General features: G+C 40.1%; 1 protein-coding gene and 1 non-coding gene across 2 annotated transcripts in view; one reads left to right on the forward strand and one right to left on the reverse strand.

The window, feature by feature from the left end:
• The window catches only part of LOC122814349 (T-box transcription factor TBX6-like), a 137,924-nt gene that overhangs the window by 17,348 nt on the left and 96,092 nt on the right, over positions 1–24,484 (reverse strand). The window contains exon 6 of the mRNA XM_044086935.1: positions 10,209–10,276. Within this exon, the coding sequence (XP_043942870.1) occupies positions 10,209–10,276 (68 nt within the window). The remainder of the gene's footprint in view (positions 1–10,208; positions 10,277–24,484) is intronic.
• On the forward strand, positions 13,242–13,314 carry TRNAK-UUU. Its single transcript has one exon. It is a non-coding gene; the product is annotated as a tRNA-Lys (tRNA).

The raw sequence follows: 24,484 nt of genomic DNA on the forward strand, positions 1-24,484 counted from the left end.
GAATGTGCAACTAAGGAGACCTAACATTCCCTGAAGCAACAATTCATACTAATTTCATTACAGCACAGACACACACACACACACACACACACACACACACACACACACACACACACACACACACACACACACACACACACATGATGGCAGCATACAAAAGGTGTGGTTTAAATGACAGACAACTTGCAAACACTTTAAGAGGCCGGAATGGAAAAAATGACTCATTTCACTTAGGAAGGATTGTTTATGAAACAAACAGACTTAGAGAAGATCAAAGCATTTAGGTACAAGAAAAGGATAACACTTAATGTGTATTTGTTTTTAGCTATTAAAAGACAGTGTTTTTTATTACAGTTTGCATTACTTAGTAAATTGCTGCAAAGATTGCATGCATGTGTTCTACTGCTGCTCGGAATGCTGGCTGTAGAGTCTAGCAAAGTCATTTGTCTTGTTTAAGGCATGTGCACGTCTAATTCAAGGCCTACTCTTCTTGTTTTTTTCAGGGTCTGTTCACCTTTCTTGCTCAGGACTTTCTCACCTTTCTTATTCTGGAGCTATTGTCTTGTTTCATTTAGGGTACACTCACTTGTCTCATTCTGAGCAATCTAAACTGTCTTATTCAGGGCATGTTTGCTTCCTCTTTCAGAGCATGCTCACCTGTCTCATTCAGAGAATAAACAAAACAAATACTCAGACTTGGAAATGCTGGTAGCTTCTTAACAGTTTAATAGCAAATTTAATGTGGAGAGCATATAGCTTTCGGGTTGAACCCTTCATTGCAGAGGTGTAACACTCAATTAAGAGACTAATTATGTATTAAAAAGTCTATAGTCACGTGATGTAGTCAACCAATGACCTCACACAACAAACTAAAAGTATTAATACACATAAAAATACCTCAACTGAATCAGTAAAACCTTAAATACATATTTTGTAAGTGCAATCATTAAAACAGAGTAAATGTATATCATTATTCCTACAAAACCTTTATTCAAAACAGAGTAATCTACATTCTAATAAATTATTAAGATCTCCACCTCTAATATTCCTAATAACTTGCTCTATAACTCTAAATTTAAATATATGCTCATGGCCATATTCAATTATGTGCTTAGCCAAGGCATTAGAAGTGTTATTCCTACGCATCTCTGAGCGATGTTCTGTGATAACATTCTTTCAGCTTACAGCTGCACTTACCCACATAAAATGCAACACATAATGTACAAGTTGCTAAGTATATATGAGTTTCCAAGTCTGAGTATTTGTTTTGTTTCTTTTTCCTGAGACTTGATCAGTGCATTTTTGGTCCTTCTGTTGCTGACTGCCATTTGGGGAATAACCACCTGTCTTATTCAGAGCATGCTCACCTATCTTATTCAGAGCATGCTCATCTGTCTCATTCAGAGCATGCTCACCTGTATTATTAAGAGCATGCTCATCTGTCTCATTCAGAGCATGCTCACCTGTATTATTAAGAGCATGCTCATCTGTCTCATTCAGAGCATGCTCACCTGTATTATTAAGAGCATGCTCATCTGTCTCATTCAGGAAATGATCATGTTATCCAAGACATGCTCAGTTGTCTCGTGTAGGGTATGCTCACCCATCTCTCTCAGGAAATGATCACATGTTGTTCATTGCTTGCTCACATGTCTCATCCAGGGTCTGTTCACTTCTCTCATTTCGGACCTGCCCAACTTTCTCATTCAGGGCCTGCTTACCTACCATATTCAGTATCTACGATAGGATTATTCAGTTTCTTTTTCTCATATGGCATCATCTCAGTAAAGAATCAGTTTGTCATAATATGAGTCTCTCTCTATCATGCTTTACCTATCTTCAGTATTCTGAATGTCTTCTTTATTTTTCCATGTGAGTGTTGTTTTTTTCATCTGACATCTATTTCTTGTGCAATCTTTCTTCTTTTCATGGACTACTATATCTGGTTTTCTTGCATGCATTTTTTTGAACTGTAAGCAATGTGTGATCCCATGTGATATTTACTTCATTCTCTATAATGCTTTCTGGCTCATATTTCCTGTGCTCCTCAGCTACTTCAATATTGCAATGTTTGCAAAATCCCTAGTGCAGCAGTCGTGACACATTATTATGCCTTTCAGTGTACAGGCTCTCTGTCATTAGTGTATCACACACAGTAACGAGACGTGACTGTTTTCAGTTCTCTTTTATAGAACCTGCATTTGTCTGTTTCTCCGACATATTCAATGGACTTTGTGTGCCAACATGTATGTAGTCCACTATCCTGGGCCGCCAGTATTAATCTTCATCTTTTGCTTTAAATTCACTTCTCCTTAACCATTCCTTTGTCAGATCCTGATCAACATGAGATTGTGCCATTACTTTTCTGTACCTTGAATTGTATTTATGCCTTTTCCACATTTCTTGCCTTCTCATCTGATTCTTCTCCTTCATATTCTTTCTTTTGTTTTTTTGGTACATTCAGTTGCTGGCTGATTTTTGTCTGTATTTGGTTTGGTTGACACTGATATGCTTCTGCTAAACCAAGCAGGGAAGTCATCTCAGATTTGTTCACTTCATGTTTTAAAATTTTCACTATGTTGGGATCTGGTGAGGTCAACAGATATGTATGCAGTCTTACGGTTGTAGATCTATACATGTAATCAATTTCAAGGAAGCCCATACCTTCAGAACGAGGAATATACAATCTTAGTATACACTGATTTTTATACATCATTTCATAAGCATGAAACATTTTTCTTGTTTTCCTATCCAAATAATCCAATACCTTTACAGACCAGTCAATCACCCCAAAATTGTATGTTAGAAAAGGAAGAGCAAATTGGGTTATTGCTTGGACTTTGTTCCCAGATGTCAGGGTTGGTTTCAGTATTAATTTAGTCTCCTAAAATATTCCTTAGATTTGTTCACATTTGTTCATGTTTTATTCTTGATCCTTCATCATTTCTCAATAAATTTATACACTCCTGCCTACAAAAGTTCCTTTATATCACATTCCTGTTCCAGGCTAACATTTTCTTAGTGCTGCAGCTTTCCTACTTTAAATGTTGCTTTTGCACATTTATCAAGACCAAATAACATTTCTATATCATCTGAGAAGGTTTGGCCACTTGCAGTTGTGCTTTCAGCTCCTCATCTGATGAACTATATACAGTTTTAAATCATCCCAAAAAGAAGATGAGAAGTCTTCACACTTTGTTGTTTTCTGGGAGCCAAACTGTAACCATGACCTAATCTACTAAGTAGACAGCTTCGTGGGTTAAGGGCAAGAAAAAGGAGCAGTAGTAACAAATAGTCACCCTGGAATATCCCCATTAGAATTTTTATCCCAGGGATAATAATTTGTCCTTTATCATGGCTTAGCTGCAATGTGGGCCACGGTGGTGCAGCGGTTAGTGTTGTTGCCTTACAGCAAGAGGTTCTCTCGTTCAATTCTCAGCTGGAGCACCTTCTGTGTGGAGTCTGCATGTTCTCCCCGCAGTTGAGTGATGTCTAAAGACATGCAGGTAGGTGCGTGCATGAATGGGTGTGCCTTCTTTGAAGGTTGGGCGTCGGGCTGGCAACTCGGCACTGTAAAAATCCACTGCCAATCATTAGCAGACCGGAGTTCCGCTGTGGCGACCCATAACCGGGAAAAGCCAAAAGACACACACACACACACACACACACACACACACACACACACACACACACACACATGGCTTAGCTGCAAAGTGGTTTGCCACTGTTTCATAGTGACTGTAATGTAATTGATCAATGTACAGTGTGTCTTATACATCTGTGGAATGCTGTAAAATGCTTTTTTTTTGTAATCTATCCATGTTCTACTTAGATTCTTCCCTTTTTTACAATTCTCCATTATGGCTTTATTGGACAACTTTCTTTTGTTTCCCTTTTGTTCTATTGTCATGAGTGAGTTTTCTTCTAAATGACTATAAACTCTTGTCAGCATCAATTCCAGTATAGTTTATACATCGTCAAAAGGCAAGTTATTGGTCTATGTTTTTTAGGATAGCTTGCAGGTACACGCTTAGGACGGAGAATCTTTTTTCCTGTTATTAACCAGGTTGGTGTCTGTTTGGGTTGTACATTTAAATAGTTCTTACTCGGGGCTAAATCTTCACATAAAGATGTTAATATTTGTAGCCAGAAGTTAGGTACTGTATCTGGGCCTGGGGTTACTCAGTTAGGAGCTTTTGTTAATTTTGTTTCAGTTTCTATGGCTGTTACTTTATCCCATTTCATATCCTTTACATTTGAGCATCTCACTGTTTCTTTGAGTTCTTCTAACCATTTGATATCTTTGTTATATTCCACAGGGTTTTCATAGCTATTTCTGCAAAATGTGTCTATTTCTTCTTTGTTGGTGGTGTTTCTACTCTTTTTGCTTCCTTTCCCAGTTCTATATAAAACTTGTTTGGGTCATCACCTAATTGCTTATTTTTGTACTTTTCCTTTATATTTATCTGCGTATCTTCTAATTTTTTTCTGTCTGTGCTGATATTTTTAGTTTATTATTTGCAATAGTGTACAATAGATCCTGGTCTGTTCTGATACTGTATGTTGCTTTTATCATGTCTATCTTTCTGAGTATTTTTGTTGATCTGTTCCTTCTTCTATACTCTTCTAACAGTGACACTTCTTGTCTTAATTGCTTTATAGTTTTCTCTGTTCAGTACTTCCAAGATGGCATTTGATTATTTACCTTCCTTTCCATTAATGCCCTGTATTTTTGTGGTAAGACTTTTATCTGTTGTTAATTAGCTGAACAGTAATATATCCTGTTTACTTCTGTTATATCACATGAAATTATGTTAATAGTCTTGATTACTGTGTTTATTTGTATTATCAGACTTCTAGCATTTTAGGTCTTATTGACTTTCTGTAGTCTATTTCTTTCACCACTTTTAATATATTTATCCATCTCTATTAAATCAAGCAACTCTTCACTTAGACCATTTTCTTCTAAACTGAGGGCTCATTCTTTATTGTCAGTTTCTTGCTGACATTCTACAGAAAGTTCCAGAACAACTTCCTGTGATATATTCGCTTCCGCTGTATCCTATGTCATCCATTGCTGTTTCATAATGGGAACTCACTGCCCTGTCACTCCACAACATTGACTGCGTCAGAGTTGCCACTAGTTCCTGCTCTTTTCCTTGATGTGCAACTCCAGTTGAACTTTTGTACTGGTTTCCTAGTGAAGGCTACAGAGTATCTTCTAGTGGCAAGCAATCAGATGCTTCCCTTTCCACCTATTTCTCCTTAATGTGGGGACTCACTGTTCCATCATGCTGTGACATTACCAGAGTTGTATTTTTTACATTAAGTCCTTCACTTCATAGGTAATCCATAACTTGAGCTTCTATTTGTTTACCTTCTACTTACTTATCTTCTAATCTATGCCCCCCCGTGATTTTATTTCTTTTGTATTGTGAAATTTTCCATATCTGGATGTCTTTGTCTTTGGAGCTGCTTTTTTGTATTGATTAGTTTGGCTTTTTCCTTTGCATAAATATTGCACCATTCAGATCTCTCTTTCTTTCCCACCTCCAAGTTTCTTTTTATACCGTTCAAAACTCCATAGTTTTGTTCTTTATATTTTTGCACTTCCTCAGTTACTTCTTTTTCCAAACTGCCCAAAGTTTCTTAGACTAATGTTTTCATAGATGTGTTGTATCAATTAACACAGATTTGTATTTGAAGCTTTTGACAGTTTTTCTTCTTCAAGTATTTTTTCTTTCCTGTAATTTCTTTCTTAATCCTTTGAACATCTTCTATCTGGAAATTCTGGACTTCTTGCACAATAGTAACAATACATAATTTCTTTCTTATCTTCAATAGTTCTCTCTATCATCTTTATAGCTCTTTTTGGCATGTCAGTTGTGTTTTTTGTGTTTTTTGTGGACTACTACTTCCTTCTACAATTGGGGGGGGGGGTCATCTTTGGCAGTCTTGCTGAAGCCAGGGTAATTTTCTGAATCTGAGTCTGAATTTGCAGGATGATAGTATATCTTTCCTCTGCATCAGAAGGCTTGTCCAACATTCAAAGCTCAAAATTAAGCATTACCTTTTCTGCTTAATATTTTAGTTTAGATTCCATGACATCATTAAAAGCCAGTTTGGGCATGGGTTTATGCAGTTGAATGAGTGAATGAGGGGAGGCGGTTTTCAGGCTACATTTATTTTGTAAGTAAAACTGCATCATCTGAAGGGAGTCTATTCTTTCTGTCCCTGCTGCCATCAGCTATCTTCCCCAGCATAAATGATCAGATCTTTCATTCCCCTTCGGGACAACAGCTGACTACAGTAGGACTCTACAGCTAAAAATTAAGAAGTATCATTTAATTCCACTATTTTCACTAAATGCCCAACAATACAATAACATTAACACTCTTATGTTTCTTTCAAGGCAGCAACCCTGGCAAAAGAAATAGGTTAAGACATGCAACTGGCTAGAATCACCACTAGGGGGAAGCCACCAAACAGAAATGTGTGTTTTTAATGGAATAAGATTGATTGCTGTAGATCTTCTTGCATTAAAAACACACATCTCTGATTGGTGGCTTCCCCCTAGTGGTAATTCTAGCCAGTTGCATGTCTTAATCTATTTGTTTGCCAGGATTGCTACCTTGAGAGAAACCTAAGGGTGTTATGTTATTGCATTGATGGACATTTGGTGAAAATAGTGGAACTAAATGATACTTCTTAACTTTTAGCTGCAGAGTTATGGACAAAGTGAAAAAAATAAAATGGAGAAAGGCCTCATATTAAAGTCACTTTTAAAATGCTGGTACTGTTAACTAAGATTGTCTCAAAATAGTTTCCAATTTTAGGAATGAGTAACGTCTGAGAACAAATTAGAGGTGTCCCTCCAAAATCTGAGTTATTGTGCCATGAACCTTGCTCACTTCTGTACATCTTATGATGTATGAAGGTATGAATGAATTGCATTTTAGATATCGCTTACCAAATGAAATTTGTTAGATACATTATCTAGAAAAAAATGTTAAAAAGCAACTTAAAGGAGAACTGCACTCACAGACTCAAAAAAAAATGTTTATTTCATCATGGTTAGGTGTATCCTACATTTTAACACCAATATGGGACTATTTTCAGGTTTTTAAACATTTTTATATATAATTTCTGAGTCTGACCACATGGGGTCTAGCATCTTCAAGTGATCCTGATTGTTTAGTCTTCCTCTAGGTATCCCATAATGCAGTGCTTGTCTGTAAAAAAATACATCACACAGGACTTTTTCTTCCTAAAGCTCCTGTGAAGGCATTGCTTTTACATGGCTACATTGCTGTCTTTCAGTCAGTTAGTTTTAAGTAACAATTCCTGCTGTTGAATGACTACTTAAAACACAAACAATGCAAATGCCACAGAACAGACTTTCAAAGTGCTTTTTACTGCTGCTTCTTTTTAGAATGGCAAGATTGTAGTCTTTTGTGAAGCCTGAATTGTATTATTTTGACTCATCTTCCATCCCCCTTCACAACAATTTCCCTAGCTGTCATAGGTTCATAGATTAGTACTAGGCTAACTGCCCTTGTGGGCCATTTTAAGCCTAGCCAGTTACCCCATGTGAGAATCTACTCTGCACATTGTGTCTGTAAGGTAAATACCTTAACCATTAAAGTGCTAAGGGTTTGAGCTGTTGCCTGCTTTGATTGAGAGCTCACAGCAGGAGGCTTGACTCATATACTGTTTCCTTGTTCTACCCTTTACTTTCTGTATGGGTAAGGTCAGGACCAGGGTGCTGTGACATCACAGCATGGGTGGGTTTTTAGGATGTTCGTGATGATGTCAGTTTGGGGAGGGAATTGGCCACAAAACTACCTGTATTCATTGGCTTTGTTTACATCAGTGAATGTGAGACTGCAGCAAGCTTTTCCAGTGTGGGACAAAAGTTTTTGGAAAGTGAAACTACCACAGTACAGTAGGGTACTGTTCCAGTGGAGAGAAATAGTTGATTTAAAATATTTTAAATGCTGCATTGTTGTTTATTCATAGCAGGGACTGTAAATATGGAGTAAAAGGACAGAAAAGTTGAGCATTTAATAACATAATCCCATTGTTGTCCTTTAACACAGTATTAGTGTTGTATGGCATTGTCACTTAAGTCCAGTGCTGAAAATATACCCTTCCAAATGTTCAGAGTCAGGAGGTCAAGGAGGAAAGGTGTGGAGGTCAGGGCAGAAAAGATGAATACTCTTACCCTATGATTCATGTCATCCCAGTTTCAAAGAAAAAGTCAGCATACATTGAATCAGCATTGTGGACATATTTAGGCCACAACATGAAAATATAAGGAAGACGTATATAATGTTGTACATGGAAAGTGAAAACATGGCGTATCCTGTTCTATTTAACAGACTTAATATGAGAATCAAACAGTAACTCATGCAAGGTTTGTGAATTAACTGTTCAACACAAGGAAATAAATAAAATAAATGAGCATATGGGAAAGGTGGGTTAAGACAAAAGATATTTAAAATTTGTTTGATATTTATTATTAACAAACACAAGTGGAACTGTTTCTGAGACCCAGCCCACTTAGTAGATTGTGAATCACTTTGTTCAAACACTTAAACTACGGCTTAACTGTAAAATCTTCAATGAGGTTAAATGACTGCAAAATTGCAATAATCATGTTTTCCCCTATGTATTATATTTTATCTATATTGACAACTTATATAATGTATATACACATACATACACACAAAATAGCACACACACACACACACACACACACACACACACACACACACACACACACACACACACACACACACACACACACACGCACACACACGCACACACACGCACACACACACTCACACACACACACACACACACACACACACACACACACATATATATATATATATATATATATATATATATATATATATATATATATGTATGCATGGGTTCCTTTCAACCTATTGAAGTGGCAACTTTATGAAGGAAAATAGCTGGTATAGCTGATAGAAAACCAGTTGATTGCAAGTAACAGCTATTTTTTTTCAGTGCAAGATCATGGTACAGTGGGGATTGGGGAATTTGCCCTTTCCCCACTGTAGTGCAAACTCAAAGTTGGTATCTACAATTAGCAGGGCACGTGAAAGATGCAGAAGGGATTTTCCCCCTGAAAAAAAACAGATTTTGTGTTTTTTTAATCTTTGTGGTTCGAACTAAAGTGTATTTTACTCTGTGATTCGAACTGTTTTAGTGGTATGACAGGCATCTGAACTTTTGATGCTTCAATGTCTGTTGCATACTATGTGTCAGTCATTGGATCCAATTGACAATGCCCTGGCACCCAGTAGACTGATGCCATTTGGTCAATACAAACAGGTGGTTGACAGGTGTGCAAGACTGATGATCACTGAGTAGGTGAATATTTCCTTTTCCCAAAGATTGTGCAATCTCAGAGTTAGCATATATAGTTAGCAGGGGGTGGAGGTCACAGTCCCCTACTTGGGGGATAACACTTGCAATTGATTTAGGCATCTCTGGGGTAATCCCTGTAGCATGTGCACGAGTCACTTTTGGTGACTTTGACATTATGACATCGATATACTAGGTATCAGGGCACTGTCCATTTGATCCAGTGACCTGCACCCATATATAAATATATATGAGTGTCTCATGAGTGACTGAACTGTTACTTGAGCGAATAAAAAAAGAGCAACCTACTTAGATCAAATCTAAAAAGATAAAATCACTAAAAAACATATAGAAAAATATTTTTGCAGGGGGCAACCCCCTATACCCCCTGCTGTAGTCCTGGGGTAATCCCTGTAGCATGTGCACAACGAGTCAATATTGGTGACTTTGACATATATGCCAACTCTGGGAAATGCACAACAGTATGGTAAGAGCAAATTCCCAGACCCCACTATTTCTCATTCTCATATGGAAAGCAGCTGAAATGGTGAAAACCAACCCTGTAAGAGCATTCGCTGTTACAAACATTTGCTCTTACAGAGTGCAACAATATATATAAATATAGATATAGATATATTCTTATGTCATCTGTATAAATGTACTTGTCTAATTATATTGAGGTGATATCTGAAAAAGGACATTGGTAGGCCAGTCCACCTAACAAACAAAATATAAAATAGATTAATTAATTTATGGCATTTTATGTAGTAGACTCTATGCCTCTATGTATTTAATCTGTGTGAACAAACCTGGAATGTCTGCTGAGACTTCTTTCTCATCCTTATGAGGCCGCTTTTGAGGTGACTTCAGATGTTCCCTGTGACAAAAAGTTAACATAAACACATTAAAAATTAGTAATACAAATCATTTCCCAGAGTCATTGTGACAGTTTGTGGCTATCTTCTTCCTAATTAACCAGTGAGTAGGAAATGAGCTGGAATAATTCTCACACCCTTGGAAGCACTGACATGCACCTCAAAATCCATGCACAAATACCACAGAATCCATGCACAAATACCACAGAATCCATGCACAAATAAACTGCTGCTATCCCCATCCCATACTGTACTCACCCTGCATCTGCTCCAGTGCACCGCTGTATTTTTCTATTGCTCCTGTTGCAGCTGTCCTATCCCTGTACTGCATTTTCCATGTATAGTGCTGCCAAAAATTCACCATCCATCCCCCATATTTTAGTGACCACTGCCCAGTAACCTTTTACATACATTCCCCATACCAAAAGATAGAAAAAAAACTTCACAAATTTTAACCATTAGGTCCAAATCCAATTCCAGTATCAAAAATCTTGTATCACTTCACAATATCAAAAAGTATTCCACTGTTCTTAGTGCATCAGAAGCCATCCTTGCTGCTGACACCTTTACTACTTACTAAAATATACAAGATGCACATTTTCCTATTACTTTAAGACTATAAAAAAAAACAGAAAAGAATGACTGATTAACAAAGGAACCAAAGGTTCTACTAAAACTAAGAGATTATGTTGGCATGAACGGAAAACAAATCCAATACTGACATAAAGCAAACAATTTACTCATCTTAAAAATCTCTCCAGGCAAGCCAATAGGTGCTACAAATCCCAACTCATGAAATCAACATAAATCTGTTTAATAAAGTCACCAAAATGATTCTAGAAATAAGTCAAACACACTACAGGAAAAAATATCCCAACAGCCTCTCACAACAACTCACCTACAGATTTTTTTTCAGACTTTAGAAACTATCCGACATCCCCCACCAATCCCAACAATCACAGCATTGCCCTGAACCACCCCTACATTCCACAATCTTACTTCTAGAAGATCAAAATCAAAGACATTAAACCAGTCCCCGAACAATAAAAAATAGACATCACCTTTTGGGGTAGATGGTAGCCACCTTTGGTTCATCTACCACTACTGAGATTTCATCTCACCTCCTCTTCAACACATATGTAACCTCTGCCTAATGGAAAACACTATGCCAGACATGTGGAAATCACCTATAGTTAACATAGTCCCTAAACATCCCAACCCTTCAAAAATTATTCTCATACCATCCTATCTCAATTCTTCCTACCTCTGGTAAAGTTCAAGAAAAAATAATCTATAGTGAGGTCGCACAATACATATACAACCTTCTGTCTACCAGACAGCCTAGATTCTCAGCAGGTTGTAATACATTAACAACATTATGGACTCTTACCAATGACATTCTCTTTGCAATGGGCAAAGGATAGCTTACAGGTGGCATCTTACAGGTTCGTAGGTTCATGGTTAAGTACTAGGCTTGTTGCACTTGTAAACCGTTTTAGGCCTGGCCAGTTTCCCTTTTTGTGCTTGAAATACTCTATCCCATTTGGGTACAGATTGGGTTTACCCATCCCATGGTTGATAATTATATGTAACCCCTAATGAGGATAACTAGGATCATACCATAGATAATTTGGGGGAATCAGGCACAGGATAAAGCATTTACTAGCTGCCTCTGTCCATTAGTAGTACAGGAGGCAGTTCAGGGGAAATGTTCTGTTTCCCATCCATAGATCTAAGTTGCATTTGAAAATGGACGGGGATGAACTTTGCTTTATATGGATGGGGAGTCTGTTCCATAGCAACATCTATATAAAACAAATTTCATCCCAGCCCATTTTGCAAACACATCTTAGATCTAGATCTATGTTTGGAAAAGACAAAATTTACCCCAAAACTGCCCTCTGTGCTACTAACTAAGGCATTTAATCTACTAGACCACAATCTATTATTACACTGCCTACTTGATATAGGCAGAAAAGCTCTGATACCTTAGCATGGCTCCATAGTTACCTAAAATATCATCACTTCAATGTTAAAATGCTTTTTTGAGTCTCACCACTAGCTTGCCTGAAACAGGATGTTCTAGAAGGATCTATACTTGCCCCACTCCTTTATTCTACTTATATCAATAGACCATCCTTACAATTTCTTCATCTCCTACTCCTCTGTATGCTGACCACGATTTTTTTCCACACAAATCATTCTCTCTCTCTCTCTCTCTCAACATTACAACAGCAACCACAATCTGACTTTCTCTCTCTTATCTAATAGATCGATAACAATGAACTCTTACTCAATTTATCCAAAATAAAAACTATGCTATTTGTAACCAAACATTATGCAACCCCCCCCTTCCATATTACATGTTACTGATCACAACAATATTGCTACTGAAAATAGTAACTCTTTAAATACAGTGGACTCTGTCTATATTCTTCACTTAACTTCTCACTCAACCTAGACAACACAAGAAAATATATTAGCCCATTGATCTTTTGGACCAACAAAATCTCTATTTTACTCTATAAAGCCTCCAAAATGGTCAATGGTAGACATCTTACTTTCACAACTTCAACATAGCCTTTCACTAGAAGCAAACTCCTCAAGTATCCAAAAACTTCTGCAGTTTTATTACTCTCTCCCAAAACAAAAGCACCACTACAAAATGCTACACAAAGAAAAATGGATTCCAGTCAGGTAAAGAACTGATTTGCTATTGTCCTCTCAACTTTTCAAACCCCTCTGTATCCACACTTTCTTTTTATTATCAGCTACGTTACTAAGAGAATCCCCATTCAACAACTTGAGAAGCCTAGACCACTTAGTACCCACACTACAGGCCCCTCAAACAAAACCCTAATGCACAGATCACAGCTTCTTCTGAACTGAACCCCAACTCTGGGAGTCAGCCTTCACTCAACATTAAAGACACATCCTCCTTCCATGAATTTTGCTGACAACTGTGAGGCCTGGATAGCTCAGTCGGTAGAGCATCAGACTTTTAATCTGGAGGCCCAGGGTTCAAGTCCCTGTTTGGGTGCATGCTTCTTTAGCTGCTTGTAGGACCCTGTCCTTACTTCACATGTGAATCTTGCATGATAATCTGAAAAAGTATAACGATCATTGTTCTGTTTGCCAAACCACTGGATCCTCAAAAAAAAAGAGGGCCTTTAAGTACCAGAAGACAAAGTTCAAGCTCCTCTAAACTGGTTGATATGGGCATCCTGAGACAGTGGTAGCACCTGCCTTATGTACACAGACAACCCTCTACAACTACCAACTAGGAACACAATAGGTGAGATCTGCAATCACATTAAGAACCTAGAATCCTTGCTGTCTCAGTCACAAGCAAGTACATCTGGCACGGAGAAGGTTGTCTGCACAAACACTGTGAACACCACACCTCTAACACCACCCACAGGTGTACAACACACTCCTACATATGTGGGGGTTCTCAACAAAAACATACCTAAACAAGAGACCTCTGAAGCAAAAACACACACGCACATCACAACCCACAGCATCACACATAGCACACACATCTGTGTCTTACAGCCTCTAAGGCCCAGTCACAAACCCAACATATTAGTCATCGGAGACTATCGTGAGACACACAGATGTACCCCTCACCAGGCTAAATAAGGAGAAAGTCATAGTAAGTTGCTTGTCAGGTGCTAGAATCCACCATATCATGCATGCACTCAAGTCTCTTAACAACAGATACTGTTATGACTCTGTCATAGTCCATGCTGGTGTGAATGACTTGAGATGTACCTCTCTGGACTATATGAAGACAGACATGATTGCGCTCACATATGTCCCTAGCCTTAAGCAGCATCCTACCATCACCCAGAATGATACCTCAATGCAAACAGAAAATGATTGACTTTAACAATTGGCTTAGTTTCTGGTGTCATTCCAAGGGGATCCAGTACCTGACAGCCAGGGAGAACATGACTGGCAGACTACTATGTTTTGTCAGAGATGGCCTTCATCTGTCTCTCCCTGGCTTTAGGCTTCTGGCAAAGGCTTTTGCCTCCCCCATAGTGCCTTTTTTTAGGCAAAGTCATGAACACAAAATTAACAACATGAAAAATTCTTATGAAAGAAATTTAAAGGTCATGCTGTTAAACGCTAGGAGTCTTAGTATGAAACTGCACTCATTGCAAGCATTCTTTTTCCTGGAGAATGCTGACATTTGTGCAGTCACTGAAACCTGGTTCAAAGCTGTGGAGAGCACCCCAATCTTACCAGGTTACTCATCCTATCATACTTTCAGAACCCAAATGGAAGGCTACAAAGTCAAAGGAGGTGTAGTTTCAATATTTATCAAAGACATACATACCTCTAGCCTGGTCAAATGGTATGACACACTGGAGACACTCCAAGTGCAGTTAACTGTTGACAAAACACCTGTTCAAATCATAACTAGCTACAGACCCCCAACCATGACTCAGGACACCCACTCCACCTATCTGGACTTACTTGTATCCATCAAGATTCAATGCTCTACCCTGATCCTGGATGACTTTAACTACCCAACCATAGAGAGGAAGACCTATTCTAGCCCAAACATGAATGTCCAGAGATTCCTCAACTTCGTCAATGCCAAAACATTGGATCAGCTGGTCGACACCCCTACGAGAGGTGAAAATATCCTGGACCTGGCCTAACCAACATGAGTAGCCACTGTAACACTCCTACAGTCTCATCCTCCTTGGTAAGATTCGACCATAAAGCGATCACTTTTGAAATCACCATCTCCTCTGACCTCCCCCCCCCCATCAGGATTAAACGAAAAAAATTCTCCAAAGTTGACTACAATCTCCTCAGAGCAAGTATAAGCAGCTTCACAGCCACTATCTCTTCAGATGGAACTAGCACTAATGTCCAAGCCTATACCAAACAACTATATGAGCACCTACATAGCTGTATGGACTCAGCAATGCCTGGCAGGACCAAATCATCTTCCTCAAGGATGAGTAAATCTGTCTGGTGGACAGCAGCAATAAATAAACTTTATAACAGAAGTAATAAATTGCTGTCCAGGGCCAAGAAGGAGCAGGTGCCAAGTTGGAAGCAATCTCTCCTTTGTCTGAACAAGCTAATAAGGTAACTGGTGAAATCCTCTAAGGCTAACTTTGAGTCCAAATTGGCCACATCCACCAAGGACAATCACAAGGCCTTCTTCACATATGTCCGCAATCTAAAAGGCAACACCTAAATCTGCTCTGAACTGGTGGGTAATAACACCAGATACACAAACCCCATAGATATAGCCAACCTGCTGGCAGACAGGTTCAGTGAAATCTTCACCCCCATTGTCCCCCCTCCATCAGTAAACCAGGACATCCCCAGCACCTGCCCCCCCTCCCCTCATTACCAGGGAGCAGGTCCTTAATGTCCTTTCAAACCCAAAAAATACAGTCTCCATGGGACCTAATAACATCCCTGGCTGATCAAAGCCTGAGCACCGGCTTCATCCAAGCTGAATAGAGGACAGCCACTGTCATCCCTGTACACAAAGGTGGAGAATCCACTGACCCAGGCAATTATAGGCTCATCAGCCTAACTAGCCTGATCTGTAAGGCCATGGAACACATTATCATGGACCTTGTAAACAAGGACATTGGTAACCTCCAAATGCTTGACCCCATACAGTTTGGTTTTGTCAAAGGGAGATCATGCCTGTTAAACTTGGTTGACTTCTTTGAAACAGTCACCAAAGCCATGGACGAGGGGAAGATGGTGCACACCGCCTACCTTGACCTAGCCAAAGACCTTGACACTATTTCCCACTCGGAAATAATAAATAAACTCTCCCAGCTAGGCATCAACCCATATGTTACCATATTGGTAGCTAACTGGCTCACTGATAAAACCCACTCAGTCAAAGTAGGGGAAGCCACTTCTAGTAGTAGACCTGTAATGAGCAGTGTACTCCCAAGGTTCAGTCTTGGGCCCTCTACTGTTTGGGATATACTTTTCTGAAGTGCAAGCCAAAACCAGTGGTCTGTGGCTGACCAAGTTTGCAGATGACTGCAAGCTGGATGCTGTCTTAAATTCCCCTAGTGATGTGAACATCCTCTAAGAGGGCCTTACCCAGACTAATGACTGGTGCCAGAAGCATGGCCTCAAACTAAATGCCAAGAAATGCATCATTACCCCCTTTGGGGAAAATCTCATCCCCACTAATTATCACATTAATAACAATGTACTAAGCATGCAATCAGTCACAAGGGACTTGGGCACCCAGGTTGATAGTAACCTGACTTTTGACCACCACGTTGCCTCCGTTGTACAGAAGACTTTCTACATGGCCCACCCATAAATAAGGGTATTTCATCCAGGAACAAGGAGGTCATAACATCCCTGTACTCCTCCCTTATTAGACCCATTATCAAGTACAATGTCCCCTTCGGCATGTACCTTGCCAACCGCATGCAGCAGTTGGAGAGACCACAGAGGGTCCTGACCAGGGAAATCCAGGGTCTCAAACACATATCCTATACAGATAGGCTAAAAGCCCTGTCCCTCTACTCAGTCTCATACAGACTGCTCAGAGGTGACCTGTGTCTGGCATACAAGGCCATTTCAGACCTAGCCTTGATGGAGTTGCTGCACATCCATAAAACAAACTCCACTCGCTCAACCCACACACAAGGCCTTAACCTGGTCTGTGACATTAATAGAACTTGTTGGTGGGATAGATTTGTGTCCCAAAGACTCCCTCATCTGTGGAATAGACTCCCTCTCCATGTCAAGCAGAGTACCTCTCTAGCCCTCTTTAAGAGGAATCTTGGCATCTGGATGGGAAACAGAAAATATACCCCTGGGATCCCACTTGTCTCCCTGCTGGACAGGGGAAACAGGTGCTGACTTTGAGGAAACATGGGTGAAAGTCTTGGCTAGGCTTACAAGGGCCTCTGGGTCAATATCCTAGTATCATCCTATGAACCCATGAACCTATGAACTGAAATGACACCTTTAAATAATGGTTAAATGTCAATGCAATGTATCTAATCACGTTACCTAAATCCACCATTATCTTACCAGCCTCCCCAACATGAGCAATCCTTTCTCATTCATTCCCCTTTCACTCAATACCTGACTCAAAAAGTATCTACTATTGATGCACATTAATATTTGTATATACCCATGAACCAAGTGGACATTGTGTATAATTGTAAATATGTTACTGATTACTGTAATTTGCTTTCTGCATGCCACATAATTTCATTCATGAATCATTGCACTATGGTATTGTATCATTTCTCTTTATACTATTGTATTATTCTCTTTCCCAGACTGAGACCAAATTTGGTCCTGTGTGATCAGTGCTCTACCCCGTTAACAAATTCAACTAAATAAATAAATAACACACGCGTGCGCACACACACACACACACACACACACATACACACACACACACACACACACACACACACACACACACACACACACACCTTGAAAGCACACACACACACACACACACACACACACACACACACACACACACACACACACACACACACACACACACACACACAGACACACACACACACACACACACACACACACACACACACACACACACACACACACACACCCGCGCGCGCACACGCGCACACACACACACACACACACACACACACACACATATACACACACACATATATATATATATATATATATATATATATATATATATATATGTGCGTGTGGCTATGTGGCTATACACAACTAACAGATGCTCTTTCATGCTTTTGTCCATTTCAGTGTACTCTGTTATATATGTTTGTCATCTTTCTGCATATTCATCTCTGAATGCAAACCTGACGTATATTATCTCCCTCCCTAGTAATGTCATAATAATATAATTGCCCCATGCAACACAGACATTACTGCTGCTGTAGCACATGTTTCTGTATAGAGTCACTTTTCCATCACTTCTTCTGTGCTATACCTACTTTGCAGCAGGTTTGCACACAGCTATTTTCACCACAATGAAAGACACCCCTTTTATCCCAATGGTCAAGTCATTTTTATGATTCATTGCAAAAAGCATTAACCTTATATACTCCCAGTTGCCAATTAAATCGTTAATTAATTGTTATACACTTGTTAAAATTCTTAAAGATACATTTCCACTTAATTAAATAACACACTTCCAACAGCAGTCTGTATTTAGACCCTGTGGAATTAAACTGCCATATTTTAAAATGAAAAGTGTTTCTTTATACAATAACAGATTTTTAACATAATCACTATCTCTTTCTCCCTGTATATGTTCTAAAATAGTGGAAGGCTTATGTGAAGCCAAGGTGCTAGAGTGCTTATTTGTTTTGTGCCACTGTGAGAATATTTGCTGTTTTTTATTAAATTCTGACCATACCTTGAGTTCTTTGTCATTTTTATGTTTATTGTCTCTTGTTTTACGCTTTTCTAGTAACTGCTGTAAAAAATTTCTGTTGTTCTGAAGCAGATTAATTTCTGAGACTGAATTGTATTAATTTAGTGTAACAACAATGTTCTTTGGCATTAAATCAAATACAAAGATCAGTACTGAGAAAACAGAAGCTGCTTTAGGGGAATTTTGATGTTGCGTGATGAAGCTGATGAAGCTTGACTAGTCTTAAAACATACCCTTTGTCTGTTTTAATCCAATTTGTACAAAAAGGAAATTGGATGTGGAGTGCTGTGACTAAAAACAGGTGCCAAAATAAATAAGCTCTGTAAACAGAAAATGAAAGTTAAAGCAGACATTTTGACCTAGGGACTTCTTCAGATACTTTCTCAAGATGCCTTCAGAAGGAAAGGTTACTTTTTACTTGTATTTTCAATTTATAATGTGCATTCATAACACAACATTTGTCCTGTTTCTAGGCCCATGCTGAAACAAGACCTTGTTTTTTGTTGTTACAAAATAAGCAAGTAAGTAATGTAACTAGAATTTCAGCATTTAAACAGTTAAAAAAAGCAGCTGACAGTCTGAAAATACGCAAGCTGTTGTTAATCTTGTGGCAGGTGCTTAAGGTGGTTATCTCCACTGCAGTAATTTGACAATAATATGACCAGAAGCTAAAGGCCTAGGTCCTTAAGTAACGAACAGCCTCTGAAAGAGGGGATTCTGCTGCACTCTTGCAGAGGGATACTATGATGTTCATCGTGTTACACTGCTGCAGTCATCACACTTGGGTTATCCTGCCATCAGGCAGTCCCGCAGTTGGCCAGAGTTCCAAAGTCTTGGTCCGGTGTCAGTTGCTGTCGCTCCTTCCCTGACGTCAGTGCGCCAGGGGTATATAGTATGCATCCAATGCCATTTTCTTCAGTCTTTCTAGCCACGCGGTGCCCAAAGCAGAAGCAGTTCGCAAGTGCCGGTCGGCCAACTCCTGAGATTTTCGAAGTCGAATTTCAGATCCGAAGTCTTCAATAAAGCTAAGTACCCCATTGGGGAAACCTTTTTCTTGCCTCAGACTGATGTCAGAAAAGGTTAATAATTGTATTTCTTGTGGGAAGCAAATACCTCATAAGGACTTCCACTCTTACTGTATTCCATGCCTAGGCCCTGATCACGACGTCACTAGCTGTCGGTTTTGTGCTAGATTTAACAAACGCACTATAAAAAGACATTTTGATTTTGCTTTACACTACTTTGGCTGAAGGTTCAATTATACTATGCCATCGGATCAGCCGACGACCGCAATACCGAAAAAACGCAAAGACAAGGATAAAGACAGACATCCGAGGTCCAAAACCGACCCCAAAACCTCTTCTAGGCCAGTCACCAGTTCGCTGGTGCTCAGTGAGGCGCTTTCGCAGCCCCTGACACCCGCTACCTCAGAGCCACAGGCCGCTTCCGACTCCCACGTGGAGACATCTAGGCCTCTGGAAACTCAAGGTATTGGGCCTACGGAAACTAATCCCTCAGATGGGTCCGGAGCCGCTGAGCAGGCATCGGCTTCTGAGGGTGTTTTCAGACCTTCACAACTTACCATAAAATCAACAGCCAAAACAAAGGTACCAGTAAAGACAAAGAAACAAGTACAGCATTCTCCTGGACAGTCCTCCATGCCTAAGAAACAGATGCTTAAAATGGCCGAAGACCTCATTACTCTAATCAGGGGTTCCCATCCCCCTCCTGAGAAAAGGCCTAGGCAGGATACAGACTATGACTCCTCTAATCAGGTTTCCATTTCCTCTGATTCCTCTTCAGACCAGGGATACTCTCTACCCCCCTATGAGGACTCTGATGCTGAAGAATCTATCCCTTCAGCCTCTCCTCCTGAGGATTATTCTTTTGGGGAAACTTTACATACCATGAGGGAACATTTCCATTGGGAAAGTCAGGATTACTCTGAATCCAAGAAAAGGCTCAGGGATTTCCTCTTATTGCCTCAGCACAGGCCCCTGGCTATTCTGCCTGTGCTAGATATTGTGGATGATGTGTTCTCTGAATCCAGCTTATCTCCTGACTCTTTACCCCCTACTCCAGCCAAGCCAGACAGGTATTATAGAGTCTCTGACTCTCACAAGTTTCTTTACAAAAACCCTTCTGCTGATCCAGAAACTATTTTCCAGGGTCCAAAAGGGGTTAAGGCTTCCATTGTGAAAAATCCAGTACCCTCTGACAGAGATTCCAGAGCTTTGGATAGATGGGGGAAGAAAGTATACACGTCTGCAACTTTAGCAGTAAGAGCTTTAAATTGCCAGCTTCACATGCTTAAGTACCAACAATATTTAATGGCTCAGTTAAAGCAGAAAATGCTTGCAAGCTCAGAAGCTCCTGATTGTAAAGAAATGCAGGATTTATTGCATGCAGTTGAACAGGTGGGAAAACATACTCTGCAATGTGGTTTTGATTCTTTAGAGGCCTCTTGTAGAGCCGCAGTTACAGGTTCTGTTATTCGAAGACATGCTTAGCTAAAAGAACAGAGTTTACCTGATCATGTTAAGGCAAAATTATTGGATGCTCCTTTACAGCATGATACCTTGTTTGGGGTTAAGGCAGAAGAGGTGTTAAAGAAAATGGAGGATAAAGCTAAATCTATGCAAACAGTCAAGGATTTCTTACAGGTACAGCCACCTCGGTTTAGTAGAAATTGGCCAACAAAGAATTGGTCCTTTCCAGTGTCAGACAAGCCACAGAGAGGCAGATACAGACGCCCAAGAGGCAGATCTCAACCCCAAGGCTCAAACAGACAATGACAGTGGGGCACCTCAACCCCAAAAGGATGTAAGGACAAGTCTAAACCTTACAGGAAGCAGTCACAATGACTTTCCTCTTCGTACGCCAAGCATGTCCCTTTTGGAAGCCCCCTTGGGGGGAAAACTAGCACTTTTCTCTCAAAACTGGCAAACAATCACCCAAGACAAATGGGTTCTGTATATTGTGTTTCAAGGTTACAGATTCCACTTTCATACTTTACCAAAGCTAAAAGGAATGCCAGACCTGCCACAAAATCAATGAGCAGAGGCACAAAAACAAATTTCAGCCCTTGTGGACATGAGAGCTATTCAAAAAGTACCACAACAGGAACAAGGACAAGGATTTTACTCAAGATTCTTCCTGGTCCCCAGAAAGGACAAAGCATGGAGGCCCATACTAGACCTTTCAATTCTGAATACTTACCTGGATATTCCGAAATTCAAAATGTTGACATTACAGCAGCTTCTACCCATGCTGGGCAAAAAGGCTTGGCTTGTTACTCTGGACCTCAAAGAGGTATAGGCCAGTCACTGAGCACCAGCGAACTGGTGACTGGTCTATACCTGCATGTCCCTATCAGACAAAATTGCAGAAGATACCTCAGATTCAAAGCTGGTACAATGCACTACCAATTCTCTGCACTGCCCTTTGGCTTATCTACTGTGCCCAGGGTCTTCACAAAGTGCCTGGCACCAGTAATTGCATTTTGCAGACAAAAAGGAATTCAAATATATCCGTACCTGGACGACTGCCTCATTCAAGCAGAGACAAAGGACATTCTTCTACAGCATCTGGCGTTTGTGAAAAAGTTACTAATTGCTCTTGCATACACAGTAAACAAAAAGAAGTGAAAACTAGTACCCTCACAACAGTTTACATTCCTGGGTGCCAGCTTAAATACAACGGCCCAGATGGCTTACCTCATGCCAGACAAACAAGTTCAACTAACTCAATATTTTTAATTACTAGCAAAAAAGTCCCATCTCCCTGCAAGAAAAATTCTGCAGGTCCTGGGATTCATGGCATCCTGCATAATACTAATACCATATGCCAGACTGCATATGAGGAAATTACAATGGTACCTAAAAAGTGTTTGGACTCAACACTCTCACAGTTTAGAAGCAGTAATATCAGTGATTCCATGCCTACAACAGGAGTTTCGATGGTGGGCACAGACATGTCACCTAAACAAGGGTCAGCCTTTTACCTAACCCACAGCCAGGCAAACTCTAACAACAGATGCTTTGGATTACGCCCGGGGAGCACACATGGCAGGCAAATGCATTCAGGGCAAGTGGACCACAGACCAGATGCATCTTCACATCAATCAAAAAGAGATGATGGCTGTTCAAAATGCCCTAACAGCTTTCAATGCCCTTCTACATCCAGGACAACTATTACTAAAGACAGACAACACCACAGTAATGTGGTACATAAACAAGCAAGGGGGCACTCATTCTTATCCCCTATGCAGGCAAGCCATGACCTTGTGGAACACAGCTCTAACGTACCAAGTTCACCTGCAAGCAGAATTCCTGCCAGGAAAGAAAAATACTCTGGCAGACGACCTAAGCAGAAATATCATGGACCCTCATGAATGGAAATTGAATCCACAAATCTTCAGCATGATAATGCAAAAATGGGGATGCCCAGACATAGATATTTTTTCCTCCCCACTGAATTGCCAACTACAAAAAACTTATCACAAACAAGCATGGAAAGTGGATGCTCTTCAGTTCAGCTGGAAAAACCTAAAAGTGTATTCCTTCCCACCACTGCCTCTCCTTTCAAAGGTACTCCTAAAAGCCAGACAGGAAAAACCACAGATGATCCTGATTGCACCAGACTGGCCATACCAGCACTGGCACCCTATCTTAAGGAACTTGGCTCAGGGCCCACCATGGATTTTGCCCCAAATTCCACACCTTCTGACTCAACAAAACAATAAGATCCTGCACGGTCAGCTCAAAACCCTAAACCTGGCTGCATGGCAGATACTTTAGTCAAACAGGCAACACCTTTCTCTAAAGCTGTTATGGATGTCATTTTGGAGGCCAGGAGGCCTAGCACCAGGAAAGCTTACTCAGAAAAATGGAAGAGATTATGCGCCTGGAACCAGGCTCAAAGCCTTGACCCTCTTGTTTCAAACATTCCTCAAATTTTACAATACTTAACTGAGATGCTGGACAGAGGCCTATCCTTTTCATCAATTAAGATCCACACCTCTGCCATTTCAGCACATTACAACATGGATCCTCCTTTATTCTCTCATCCCTTGATAAAGCAGTACCTCAGAGGGGCTAAAAACATAAGACTGCCCCGGAGAGCACCAACACCAACTTGGGACCTCAGTTTTGTTTTGGAAAAGCTGACCCTACCACCTTTTGAGCCAGCCAATGCAGCTGATCTAAAATTTTTATCATGGAAAACAGCTCTGCTCCTGGCAGTAACTTCAACACGAAGAGTCTCAGAGCTACAAGCATTAATGGCAGTGGAACCTTTTATAATTTTTCATCAGAACAGGGTATCTTTAAGGACAATCCCTACCTTTATGCCAAAGGTGGTATCTAGTGTGGCTCTTAACCAAACCATCCATTTGCCAACTTTTTATCCAAACCCCCAGAATAAAGGGGAGAGACTTCTGCATTCTTTGGACATACACAGGCAGCTACGTTTCTACTTGGACAAAACAAAAGCTTTCAGGAAAACTGAACAACTGTTTGTAGCATTTGCTGCAGGATCACAGGGCAAGGCTATCTCAAAACAGACTATATCCAAATGGATAGGACACTGTATTCGGTACTGCTACACACAGCATGGAAAAACAGTCCCTAATAACATTAGGCCACATTCCACCAGGGCAACAGCCACTTCAACAGCCTTTTTCAGAGGAGTACCCACCAAGGAAATTTTGGAGGCTGCAACTTGGAGTTCAGTGCACACCTTTACCAAGCATTACCACCTGCCTCTTTACTCTAAATCCAGAGCAGGATTTGCCACT

The sequence above is a fragment of the Protopterus annectens genome, chromosome 10.part0, assembly GCF_019279795.1.
Source record: "Protopterus annectens isolate FY-2018-M chromosome 10.part0, PAN1.0, whole genome shotgun sequence".
Lineage (NCBI taxonomy): Eukaryota > Metazoa > Chordata > Ceratodontiformes > Protopteridae > Protopterus > Protopterus annectens.